The following is a 14,188-nucleotide window of genomic DNA, read 5'->3' as shown; positions in this document are numbered from 1 at the left end:
AGCAAGGGTGCTGAAAATGAACCAATGTTAAAAATTCTAATTGAAGAAAAAGAAACACCGATGCTGGTCGATACAGGAGCAGCTTACACGTGTGTAAGTCCAAATTATGCAAAGCACCTCCCCATGTCTAATAAATTTATTTCAACAGTAGGGTTCTCGGGAACAAGACAGTTAATACAAATGACAGCTCCTGTACGACTGGCAAATGATGATGATGAGATAAGAATACCAATTCTTGTCTCTGACCAAACACCAATTAACCTATTGGGAAGAGATGCATTATGCAGGATGAAATTGAAAATCTGGTGTTCTCCTCAGGGTTTGTATGTTGACAAAACAGGTCTGGATCTTCAAATGTACATGCAAACACATGAAGCTAATGTTTATTGGCTAGGAGACATTTCAGGCCCAGTTGAAGATGTAGTCACTAACTGGGGCCGGTACATTAAAGCCCAAATTCCAGAAGCCAGAAAACCTTTTCTAGATTATCACTGCACCATGTTTTATGACATTTCAAAGAGCAAGGAGTTTGAAGAAAAATGGGACAGTTCTACAAAAGACAGAACTGTTAATCTTGAAACACAATGTATTGTTATTGGAAACCAAGGTGCAGCTTTAAATGTGAAGCAAAATGATTTCATTTCAGAGTGGTACAATGTTTCAGACTCAGTACCACACATTACATTGTTTGTAAATAAAGGATTTCATGCAAAAGATCTGGGACCAATGATGAAACTTGCAACAGAAGCAACATGGGAAGACACAGGATTTCATGCAAAAGATCTGGGACCAATGATGAAACTTGCAACAGAAGCAACATGGGAAGACACAGATAACCCATTAATTTTTCAATCAAGTGATGGAACAATGATCAAGATCCTATGTGAAACAACAATGACAGCAAAACCACAAGTTGTGACAGTGCCTGTTGATCTAAAAGATCAGTCTGAGGAAAATGGTTCCTCTAAAGATCAACCATTAATGCAGGACATGCTAAAAAATGTCCCTGAGCACTTATGGTCCAAACATGATACAGATGTGGGTTTAGTAAAATCTGCAGAACCAGTCTCAGTTCAAATAAAACCAAATGCACGGTTTCCTTTTCGCCAGCAATACCCATTAAAACCAGAAGCAGAACAAGGCATTCAGAAAACCATTGACGGATTGATGCAAGCAGGTGTGCTGGTGGAAGTAGAAAGTCAATGTAATACTCCAATTTTTCCAGTTCTGAAAGCAGACAAAAACAAATACCGTCTTGTTCATGACTTAAGAGAAATAAACAAGATAATAGTAGACGCAGAATCGGATGTGCCAAATCCAAATACTCTTTTAAATTCAATACCATCAGAAGCATATTTTTTCACCGTTATTGATCTCTGTTCAGCGTTTTTCAGCATTCCGCTAGCGGAAGAGTCACAACATTTATTCGCATTTACCTACAGAGGTAAAAAGCTCAGTTATACCCGATTGCCTCAAGGGTTTAAACTTAGCCCGCACATATTTAATCAGGTGCTAAAAAATGATTTGGAAGGACTCAATCTAACTGGAACTGTGTTACAGTATGTGGATGATTTGTTAATCTGTGGAAACACACTAAATGACTGTCATCAGGACTCAATCAAAGTTCTACAAAGATTAGCAGAGGGAGGACACAAGGTCTCCAAACAAAAACTACAGTATTGTCAACCACAGGTAGATTACCTAGGAAGACAAATATCCCAAGGAACAGTTGGCATTTCACCTTCTCAGCTGGAAGGTGTCAGCAAAGCTCCAAGTCCACGAACAGTTGGCGAAATGATGACATTTTTGGGAATGACAGGTTTCAATGCAGACTGGATTGAAAACTATGCGGAAAAATCAGCACCACTTAGAGAGCTCATAAAAGAAACAGGAAACCAGTCATTAAAAGCAGTGTTAAAATGGACAACAGAAGCTAAAATAGCTTTTGAAACACTAAAACAGGAAATGCAAGTGGCACCAACTTTGGCATTGCCAAACTATGACAAACAATTTTACCTGTATGTAGCCAACAGAAAAAACATGTACGCATCAGCTGTACTAATGCAAGAAACCTGTGTAGGACGACGAAAACAAGCCATTGCTTATTACAGCACTAAACTAGACAATGTGGCCCAAGGTTGGCCACCATGTTATCAAGGTCTAGCAGCAGTCTACTACGCTTATGAAAAAGCATCAACCATAACAATGGGTTATCCGGTAACAATACAGACCCACCACAAAATCACAGAACTGATAAACCAAGGAAAGTTTGTGATGACTCAGGCAAGATGTTTACAGTACATGCCACTTTTAACATATCCAGATGTAACAGTACAAAGGTGCACAACAAACAACCCTGCTGACATGGTACCTCTACACTGTGAAGGAGAACCACACGAGTGTCTTGCAGAAACAATGAAATTCACAAGACTAAGACCCGATTTAGAGTCAACTCCGATAATGAACGCGGAAGTCACTTATTTTGTTGACGGGTCATGTTTCAGAGATCATCTTGGAAACCACGCAGGTTATGCTGTGGTTAAACAAGTAGGAGACAATTTTGTAACAGTCAAAGCAGAAAAATGTGAGCAACCATGTTCTGCCCAAAAGGCAGAACTAAAAGCTTTGACAGAAGCGTGCAAACTAGCAAAAGGAAAAGTAGCAAACATATTCACAGACTCGGCTTATGCCCATGGGGTGTGTTATCTGTTTGCTGCTGTTTGGAAACAAAGAGGTTTCAAACGAGCAGACGGCAGTCCAGTATTACATCAAGAACAGCTAAAAGAGCTGATTGCATCGATGATGCTGCCATCAAGACTGGCAGTGATCAAATGTAACGCCCATCGTAAAGGTAATGATTTAGTCATTAAAGGGAACAACGCCGCAGATGAGGCAGCAAAACTAGCATCAAAGTGCCAGATGGCTATCTTGGCACCAGTGGTCACCTTGGAACCAATGGTGACACCAGAAGACATAATTTTGATGCAGCAGGAAGCAGGTGAGAGTGAGCACTCTCTCTGGGCGCAGAGAGGTGCGACAATGAGTGAAAATGGTTTGTGGAGATCACAAAGTGGACATTTAGTTGCACCAGTAGCATTGTTGACAATGTTGGTCTCAGAAGCACATGGTTTGGATCACTGTGGTAGAGGTAAAGTGATGGAGAAGTTGAAAAAGCAAGGTTATTGGTCGCCTTACATGCAAGCAATGGTGGATGAAATCTTGAGCCAATGTGAAATATGTGCAGAAAACAATGTACGAAAAGGCATAAAATCACCGATTGGACACATTCCGGTCCCTGAGGGACCCTTTAAACATCTTGTGATAGATTATGTTGACATGATAAAGCCAGTGCAAGGGAAAAGGTACATGCTGGTTGTGATCGATCGGTTCAGCCGATGGGTTGAAGCAGTCCCATCAAAGACATTGGGAGCTGAGACAGTGATTAAGTTTCTGACAAGAGAGGTGATTCCGAGATTTGGCATCCCATCAGAAATCAGTTCAGATAATGGTTCAGCTTTTATCCAAAAGGTGTTAAAAGGTGTTTTGTTAAAGCTAGGAATTAAACAACGCTTTGGAGCAATCTATCACCCGCAGAGTGAGGGTATTGTTGAGAGAATCAATGGGACTTTGAAAGCTAAGCTGAATAAAATCTGTGCTTCTACTAACCTAAACTGGGCTGATGCTTTGCCGCTTGCGCTAATGAGCTATCGCATGCAGATGCACCGCAGCACACATTTAACCCCGCATGAAATGCTAACAGGCAGAACAATGCCAGTGCCTGAATGGAGGCTTCCATTCAAAGGCCCGGCACTTGAACAGCTACAGACAGAGTTGAAAGCATATATGGACCAACTAACTGCTATCCATAGAGCTATCTATCTGCAGGAAAAAGCCAGAAGTTCCTGTCCAGAGTCGGTGGTGAAGAGACCAGTCGAACCAGGAGACCTGGTATACGTGAAGGTGTTCAGACGTAAATGGAACAGCTCGAGATGGGACGGACCATTTGAGGTCAAACGAGCGACCGCAACCGCCGTCCAAGTTCAGGGGAGTGATACGTGGTATCATTTGACTCATTGTACTAAAGTACACGCCAGAGACACTGTGAAGCCAGACATTGTGAAGCCAGACAATGGAAAAGACTGTGAACAGAAAGTTTGCAGCAATGAAACTGGTATTAATGACATTTCACCTGTGGATGTTGGCAGAGGTGGTGAGCCTAACAACAGCGAGGCCGGAGATGAACTCTCACAGCCTGCAGACGGCACCACGGCATCAGCCAACGCCAGCTCAACCACGAGTGAAACGAGCAACGAGTAATGAGGGTCGAGACGATCGAAATGCAACCATGAAATGTGGGACTTCAGTCTATAAAGGGAAATCCACCTTTGCAGAACAAGATAAGTACAACACAACGTTAATGAGTTTGACAAAGTACACACCAGTGTTTTTACCAGCTGAACTGAAGTCAATGACTCATCTAGGTCTTAAAGAACAGTTAAGAGAAAAAACAAAAAGGTTGCGTAAGAAAAGAGAGACCCAAGCTGAATTCAAATGGAAAGCAACGGTAACCGATACAGGATTTCGTACAAAATTAGATACGGAATTTGTGGTGAACATTTATTACAATGATCAAAAATTGTGTGGAAAAAGTGTCAAAAAGGTATATACAGAATATGGGATAAATCAGTGCTCATTTATTCTGTACATAAAGGATGATGGTTTTGAGGTAGAAATAGAAATAGAATCCCACATGGATCCCGAGGACAATTACAAATATAACTTAACAATGAAGAATCTACAAAACCACAATGTAGTATCAGGAAATGGTGATTTAGAACGAATAGGAAATAAGGAAGTTAATGCTACAGTCCAAATGTTTAATGACCGAATTAGGATACATGTGGAGCCAGACAGTGATAATTATGACTTGGTTGAAAGAAACGTGATTATCTCTAGATTACTGCAAAAAGGTGACAGACGAAGGATGTGTAATTTGCATACTAATGTAAGCCATCAACTATCAAGTCTAAATCAAGAAAACATTAATTGTAATATGACTGTTTGGAATGCAGATTGTGGATGGATTATTGAAGCAAATGTAATAGCTTTCCGGATTAACAAAACATACGAGTTGAAATTCGAAGACGTCACCTCGAGTGGAAAAGTAGATTCAACTATATTATGGACCTTACCACGTAAAGAGACTTTACCAGAAGATGTAAATTGTTTTCCCCCAACAACTATGGCTACTAGAACTACAGTACAAGTGAAGAAAATGACTGACCCTAGTGGAAATGTGACTTTACCTACTTCAGTCACTAAATCAGGACTAAATAAGTCGACAACTTTAACGGAAAATACATTAACGGTCATATCAGCGTCTAAAATTTTAAATAGCACAATACAAATTTCAACAAATAATAGTGATATTACAAAGGTAAGTACAAGTAAAATGGAAGTGCAACCTACAGAGGTTGCTTGGGACTTGGACAACGCAAAACCTACCGTGATTCGACCTAAGAGCATAATAACTGAACCTCCAACAACTGTTATAACTAAAATAAGTCTACAGCCAATAGTTTCAAATACAATTAAAACCACAAAGGAAGTGTTAAATACTACTAAACCCTCACTAATAAGATTAATTACAACAGCACCTCCTCCGGTTGAGGTAACATCAGATCAGGACAACAACCTAATATTAGAATTCGCAGAACCAGATCCAAAACAGTATGGATGCTCTGAAAAGGAAGGATGTGAAGATTTCTCTGAAGGGTTGGATAAATTTTATGAAAAACAAAATCCAAAAGTAGCTACACCAAGAACAATAAATAAATTACAGGATATTAAATGGCATGGAATCAGACCAAGGGGTGATCCTTTATGGCAAAGAGCCATACGTAATACATGGTATAGCTGGTCATGGTATACAGCAAGAGAGTTAACTAAAAATGATTGCTTAATCTGTACTGCTGCTCCGGGAGCAGTTCCGATGGTTATTCCAGAAAAATATACGTCAAAAGAATGTGCAGGTGTACAACGTCAAAAATGTAGGAATGGTGAGTTCACTTCAAGAGAAGACGCAGTGTCATTCTTTAAATTACCTATGTGTGGCTTGAGTTGCAGACTCTTATATGGTTCAAGAAACTCTCATCAATACTTAGAAAAATGGAAAGGGTATAAATTAGAATCATTGTGTGCAGAATTTAACATTAGTACTACAGATAATGTTCCACCCACTGACTATGAAATAGATTATGATGCAGACTACGAATGTTTCGTCAGTGGAGGTTTTGAGGACAATGAAGGAATTAATGTAGGAAATACCACTGTAAAATGTAATGTAACCTGGGTATTATCTTGGTTTAAGCATGCAAATGTAACACCAGTGTTTGCTACAAAGCCCGTTTGGTTTGAAAACCCAGATTTTATAGAAGAGGACTGTAAAAATATAACTATGACGATTCCCAAACTTTTCTTTTTAGGAGATCAAACGTATCCAGTGGCAGACAGTTACTGGATGTGTGGTGATGACATGCTAATGAACACCTTACCACTTAAGTGGGTAGGGCTCTGTGCATTAGTACGAATGAAAGTACCAATAACTTTAGTGTATGAAGGGGTAAAAGAATTAGCTCAGATTGAAACAGGTAAAAATAGGTCTCGTCGGAGTTTAGACGATTACGGACTAAATGAAGGAGTTTATTTAAATTTTATTGGTCAACCAAGAGGAATTCCAGATGAATTTAAAGCACAACATGAAGTTAAAGCAGGTTTTGAGTCTATTTTACCTCAAATTACTATTAATAAAAATGTTGAATGGATAAATTACATTTACTATAATCAGCAAAGGATGATAAATTTCACGGTTGAAGGATTTATGGCACTGGGAGACCAAGTACATGAAACAAGTAGAATGGTAATACAAAACAGACAAGCCTTAGATTGGCTTTTAGCAAGTAAGGGAGGTGTTTGTCACATGTTCGGTAATCAGTGCTGTACATACATTCCCATGAACACAGCTCCTAAAGGTTCGTTTAGGGCAGTAATGGTTAAACTTATGAAACTTAAAGAGGAAGTAAAAGAGAATGCTGGTAGAAACAACTGGTCGTGGAAAAGTCTGGAAGAAATTTTAGGAGAATGGGGTGTTTTAGCTGCTAAAACAGGACTAACTTTGGTAATAACGCTGATTGTAATCTTATTGTTTCTGTGTTGTGTTGTGCCTATTTTGAAAAGGTGGATTGTGGGAACGATGTATAGATGGATGACATCAGGCAGCAGCCATCGAAAAGGCTGACATCCCGGCCGCCTGGACACGTCTATGGACTCACACGTATGCTACAGACTCATTCCAAATGGAAAGGAGTACCCGTGATCGAGACGGACTCTTTTGTTTTGCTACGTGTCCATGGACTCATTCAAACCAAGCACATGAACTGAAGACTGACTAACCCTATTAACCTTGTTTAAGTTACTCAATCTAAGATTAAATGAATAAAATATAATACAATAAAGCATTAGTAGATAAGGTAGCACAGGCGGCCGGTTAGTTTAATCTGTCATAACATTATACTTTAACATTCGTTTCTGTTTAACCCTCCGTATCAGTTTATTAGCAAGATAATTTGCATATATATAATCCATGTGTTTCATATGTTGTTTATTGATGGTTGTATATGTTACATTCTATTAGGTACTCTTTTTGAATGATAAGTGATGGATTTCATTGCAAGTAGCATGGCTGATTTCCAATTGATGCCGGTCGACCTGACTGGCGGATGCTCGATGGGGAACCGAGATCCATGGGAGAGTTTTTTCCCCTGAGAACAGTACATGAATAAGTGCCAACAACGGGGTTTTTCGCTTCCATATCAGCTGGATTGATGCCAATGTGAAAGCAATGACTATTTTCTCTCTCTCTCTCTCTCTCTCCCTCTCTCTCTCTCTCTCTCTCTCTCTGAAATGTGTTATTGATTGTAATTTGCACTTATTACAAGTCAGTGTTGATGAACAATTATGTGGACACCGTGATCACATTAGTATATTATCCATTGGTTGTGTAAGCAATTACATTTTTAGATGTGTTATCATTATAGCTAAGCTTGATTAGTGTGGAGTCAGATTTTCTCTTTATACGATGTTTAGTCTATGTACTTTAGTATATAGAGGGTTCCTTAGGAGTGTTACGTAAGTAACGTAACAAGGGAGGATGTGTAGGGGTTGGAAAACATCTGAAGTCTGTTTGTCCTGAAAGCGAGGCAAAGGGAGCACAAGTCCAGAATACGACCAGGACATGACATCCTGTGTGACCCAAACAGAGGTCAACTGACAAGATAAGGTTGTCTGTTTTTCAACGTTTGTGGAGCTGTTCCCAGAAATAAGACCAATGTCTGCCAAAGGAGGCTGGAAGGACGTGGACCAATGGATGCATGTAGAATCTTATTTGTAACACACACCCATCTGTGGGATATAAAATGCATGTACACTATGTTGTAATCAGAACCCTATCTCACACCCGTTCGTACGTGCTTGAGAGGTAAAGCCTGAAATAAATTGGGTTCCCAGTTGGCAAGCAGAAAGACCTCGTTTCCCGTGTCATCATTCTTTTATATAGTTTTATAGTTAAAAATCTCCCACACTACCAGCCACGCGGGCTTTATTGGACCTCTCAAAGGCTCATAAGCTGAGTAAAATGTGCTTCTGTGAAACTCATTTTCCCTCGCTTCAATGGAGCGACAGAGGGAGTAATTCTCTTCGTCCAAAGGACCAGCCTGGGCTCGGAGAACTAACTAGTCAAAGCTAAGTCTGCAGTCTCACTTAACCAGTCGCCGAAGCAAAAGAATCCGTCTATGCCGATCCAGCTTTGTTTTGATTCCTCAGCTGTTGCAGGAAACGGACTCTAGACGGAGCCGGAGCCGGAGCAGCCAGCAGAGGACCCATGTTCCCAAGCTGAGAGCAAAATCTGGACTGAAATAGCCTGCTGCATGCCAGGGACTCGACTACGACCTGGGGCCTTCTCCAACCACGTTTCGGCTAGCTCAGGGCCACATGTCTGCTGCTGAAATGACCAACGTTTCCTGTTGCACTGCTTTCCCTTGGATGCCCAAAGAGAACCGAACTCACACTGAGGCACCGACAGGTTTGGCAGAGAAACACACAGGGAAAGCTAAATGGTTTATTTAGAAGGTTTACGTAATGCATTCTCACCGTGTTTTTGAAACATGTGGAGCTTACAGGGTAGCTCCCATTAGCATTCTTCGAACCAGGTAATTGCTGATGTAATTCAAGTGTGTTTTTATGGTTACAACAAATGTTATCTCCACTAGGGTTTTATACGCTGATGGGATATTGATGTTTGTGTTATCCGGTCCACTCATTATGACTAAAATAAACCCGAAGCTTTTTAAAGATAGCGCCGAATGTCCGTTTGCCTAATGCTATTAGCTTCCGGTAACTTCCTCTTCCTGGATGCATGATTACGATTTGTTTCAAATGTAAGGTTTGTTTCGCTTCGTTCCACTATCATTCGATAGTGCTATAAGTGTTATTGCCGCGGTAATATGGAATATTAATGTCGATTTAAAGGCGTTTTGTATGACTTTAGATTAGCCGATTTTAGCGACCAATCGCTACAGCGACCCCTAGCCTCCCGGAGGTATAATCTGAGCTGATGTTTACTGAGAAAATCCTTCTTTAAAATGTTATTTCATCAAATAATGTTTTGTTTAACTCTGTATTTGCATTGTGAATGGGTTGAAACATATCAAATGTTGTTCTGAATTAGTTACGCTAATTTAGCCTCAATTCACATTCTTTAAGATGAACTTTGGTTCTTTAACTCAGGTTCTGCAGTGAAACATTATTCTGATGATGCTGCTGCTGATGATCAACCACTTTATTTTGTCTTGTTTCTTTTGTGTGTACATAGTTCCTTAGCTTTTTTATCTTCATTTTGCTTAGTACTTTTAGTTAAGTTTCAACAGCCTTGTAGAGACAATTTGTTGATTGAAATATAGAGTTAATTCTGATAAACAGCATTGTATAGTGATGTTCTCTGGATGCTCATTTTATTTCTATTAATAAACTCTTGATTTTTAAGAGAAGTTGTCACTCTTTATATGTGTGCAGAGTTTGCTGTTAAAAGAACACCAGTGCTCGAAACATCCCTTTCAACTATCGTCCTATCAGCTCTAGAGCTGATAATCCCCAGACAATACAGAGAGACAGTTATTTATTAAACATTAAATAACTTTAAAACAGTGTGTAATTGCACAATAATGTTTAACATGAACAAATAGTCCTTTGAACACGCTCCATCATGTCCATTAGCCACTATCTCTAAATAGCCTGTTACTTGTCATGGCTGTTAAAACATAGCTTGTCTGTTGTGTTCACTCTGTGATCATTAGATAATGCATCACTCGTGTTCATATAAACATTAATAGTAATAATAATTCTGATTAATAATATTTTGTGAAACTTAAAAGGGAGCTAGTAAGGTAATTGCTTTGGTGTTAGTTACCAGTGAACCAGATGGTCTTCCAACATGCTCCCGCCCATCAATATGCACCTTTAAATAAAGTTTGCCTTTGCCATCCCATCTATTTCCTTTGAATATTTTTAAATTTAAAATATTACATTGTATTAAGAAAATTGCGTGAAGGTTATTGTTTTTAACTTGGTAAATCATTCTTTAAAATCTTATTTTATAAAAATTACATTTTATCTGCCCGGTAATTTTATCTGCTTTGTAAATGGGTTTGAACACATACCATTTTTATCTGAATTAGTTAGAATTTATTTGACCTCCCTCAAAATTCCACAAAACAAACATCTGCATTGAACTGTGATATCAAGCCATCATTTTATGGTAATGTTTTTAATCCATTTTTAATCTGTCCTCGTGTGTACATGGTTTATTAGTTTTCTTTAATCATATTCATTTTTAGTTTGTGTGCAAAGTTTGCTGCCTTAGAATGCCAGAGTTTTAATCATCTTTTTCATCTGTTGTCCTACTTTTGCCAAACTGTTCTGGTATTCACAAGACAATACTTGACACAGGAAAGGTTATTTAATTAAATATTGAATCATTTGAATGCATTTAATTGTACAACTGAGGTGACCACATATGCAAAAAGAAATCCATATATATTAACTTGCACATGGAGCAATTCAAGGATATTTTGTTATACATTTCAATCAACATAGAACTGAGCATGCATAATAAAATACCAAACTCTTTCCCTGATATGGCCACATTTAATTGTGCAAATCATTCAGTTTTGTCTGTAATTAAATTTGAATCTCTCTACATAATTTTATATATCAAATTGTATTTCTGGGTATAAATTTGATCTCATTGTCTTTTAAGGTGCCTTGAAGTGGCATCCACTGTGAATTGGCACTTCATGAATAAACAGAATTGAGAAATTAATTACAGTTAGTAAAATTAAATGTGTTCCCTAACATAATTTAACCAAAAGATAAAGGTAACTTTAAAGAAAACAAATTAATCAAGTGATACATAAACCATGGCAATTCATGCTTTGTACATCTTATTTACTATGTGTGTTGTTTATAAACAACATGTGGGTAAAGCCTGTGAACAATGCCACATTTCTCCAGGGTAAAAGAACACATTAGCTATATGCCTGATTATAATTATTTCTTGGAGCATTCTCTGATGTAGCACCATGTGTGATCAACCAGATCCTAATAATTGCCAGAAAGTTGGACACAGAGAGAAATCCCAGTCCCTAGGGATGTTGGGATTCAGATGTGAGACTGACAGCGCCTTTGCCAAGACCTAGTGGCACCTGCTATCAAATCCTCTAATTCTGCAGTTAAAATCGACTTTAAGCTTTAAATAGATCAGATTCTCCAGGGTAAGGAAATCTGCTGCATGTTTGAGACTCAAAACATTTTTCACTAATAAGAATGAATATCAAGTTTGTGTGTTTATTGCAGGTCCTAGGCGTGCTTTAATAGATGTCTTCATTAAGGATTAAGGTTTGCCATTACTATGACTTTTAACAACTCAATTGGGGTTGTGTATATAAACATAAAAGAACCACGTATATATCAGTGCTTCTTGTCAATTCTAGGTGTGAAACATGACATTTTATAACACCGCAGTTTCGTCAAGAAAATGCTTGAATCTGAAATGATCCTATTGAAAATGGTAAGTGCATACTTAAATATTATTGATGTTTAGCTATAAAGAGGCTATGTTCTTGAGATGAATGTTTGAAAAACTGTGTGCATGACTGTAAACAAGATGGGCAATCTAACAACTTTGAGTTGTTTTTCTGTAGCGTGTCCTGTCTGGCTTTGTAGCATCAAGAATTGCCTTCTTAATACCATAGAGAGCTCAACAGATTTACTTTCACAAGTGCAGCATTACTGCTTTCGCTTTAGCGCTCCACTTGACATATGCAAAAAACGTTATTGGATATTATTTTGGGATTATTTCAAATTCAATGGACACAGAAACAGAAAGGTAAAAGGGAATGAAAGAAAGAAGAATTGATGAGGCAAAACATTAATAAGGAAAAATAGGTGTCAGAAAAACAGCAGATGAAAAAGAGGGTGCAAGATAACATCCGCTGAGTCTGCTTTTATACCTGCAGAAAGAGATATATAAAGAACTGTGAAACAAACCAAAAAAGTATTACAGATACAAACAACCAATGCCCTTGATAACATCACTGAAAAATGATATATTGTTTTATTCAAGATGTATTTAATGACTGCCAAAGCTAATTGTAGGGTTTATCTGTACAGTCATGGCCAAAAGTATTGAGAATGATTCAAATGTTAATATTTACAAAGTCTACTGCTTCAGTTTTTATAACGGCAATTTGCATATACTCCAGAATGTTATAAAGAGTGATCAGCATAACAGCAATTATTTGCAAAGTCAATATTTGCCTAGATAATTAACTTTATCCCCCAAAACACATTTCAACGTCTACCAGCAGTGCAGAGCTTACTCGGGAATGGCAGCAGGCAGGTGTGAGTGCATCTGCGCGCACTGTGAGGCGGAGACTCTTGGAGCAAGGCCTGGTCTCACGGAGGGCAGCAAAGAAGCCACTTCTCTCCAGGAAAAACATCAGGGACAGACTGATATTCTGCAAAAGGTACAGGGAGTGGACTGCTGAGGACTGGGGTAAAGTCATTTTTTCTGATGAAACCCCTTTCCAATTGTTTGGGACATCTGGAAAACAGCTTGTTCGGAGAAGACGAGGTGAGCGCTACCACGAGTCTTGTCTCAAGCCAACTGTAAAGCATCCTGAAACCATTCATGTTTGGGGTTGCTTCTCTGCCAAGGGAGTCGGCTCTCTCACAGTCTTACCTAAAAACCCAGCCATGAATTAAGAATGGTATCAGAATGTCCTCTGAGAGCAACTTCTCCCAACCGTCCAAGAGCAGTTTGGTGATGAACAATGCCTTTTCCAGCATAATAGAGCACCTTGCCATAAAGCAAAGGTGATATCTAACTGGCTAAGGGAACAAAACATAGAGATTTTGGGTCCATGGCCTGGAAACTCCCCTGATCTTAATCCCATTGAAAACCTGTGGTCAATCATCAAGAGACAGATGGAAAAACGAAAACCTAGGAATTCTGACAAAATGCAAGCATTGATGGTGGAAGAATGGGCTGCTATCAGTCAGGCTTTGGTCCAGAAGTTGATTGAGAGCATGCCAGGGAGAATTGCAGAGGTCCTGAAGAAGAGGGGTCAACACTGCAAATATTGACTTGCTGCATTAACTCATTCTGTCATTAAAAGCTTTTGTTACTCATAATATGATTGCAATTGAATTTCTGTACGTATGTCATGACATCTGACATATACACATGAAAACTAGAGGGCAGCAGATCATGTTAAAATATAATATTTGTATCATTCTCAATACTTTTGACCATGACTGTATAGAAGTTTATCTGTAGACATTTGGATCCAAGCCACTGTAGGTGTTTGTGAGTGTGCCTCTATATGTAAGGTTTATCCATAAGAAAAACCCTCAATAGTGGTTGTGAGGAGGCAAAGACCAAGAAAGACCAACACAGGCAAAACTGTCTCCCCCATCCTAGAGAAGACCAGGGGAGAGCCCAAGCAAACCCACAGCTTCCACCGCACAAAAGCGTTTGGGGTTGCAGCGAAGATCCCGCGGGTTCTGCCGGCAG

At 39.0% G+C, this 14,188-nt stretch overlaps 1 protein-coding gene across 1 annotated transcript; it reads left to right on the top strand.

Annotated features, from left to right (window-relative positions):
- Positions 1 to 905: 905 nt before the first annotated feature.
- LOC118565514 (protein NYNRIN-like) lies at positions 906 to 8,581 on the top strand. The gene is made up of 2 exons (XM_036145898.1): positions 906 to 4,044; positions 4,206 to 8,581. The coding sequence occupies exons 1-2, from the start codon at positions 982 to 984 to the stop codon at positions 4,212 to 4,214; spliced, it is 3,072 nt and encodes a 1,023-aa protein (XP_036001791.1). The 5' UTR covers positions 906 to 981; the 3' UTR covers positions 4,215 to 8,581.
- The last annotated feature ends 5,607 nt before the right edge of the window (positions 8,582 to 14,188 follow it).

The sequence above is a fragment of the Fundulus heteroclitus genome, chromosome 13 (assembly GCF_011125445.2).
Source record: "Fundulus heteroclitus isolate FHET01 chromosome 13, MU-UCD_Fhet_4.1, whole genome shotgun sequence".
Lineage (NCBI taxonomy): Eukaryota > Metazoa > Chordata > Actinopteri > Cyprinodontiformes > Fundulidae > Fundulus > Fundulus heteroclitus.
Note: the sequence above shows the minus strand (reverse complement) of the source record. Positions and strands in the feature narration are given on the sequence as shown.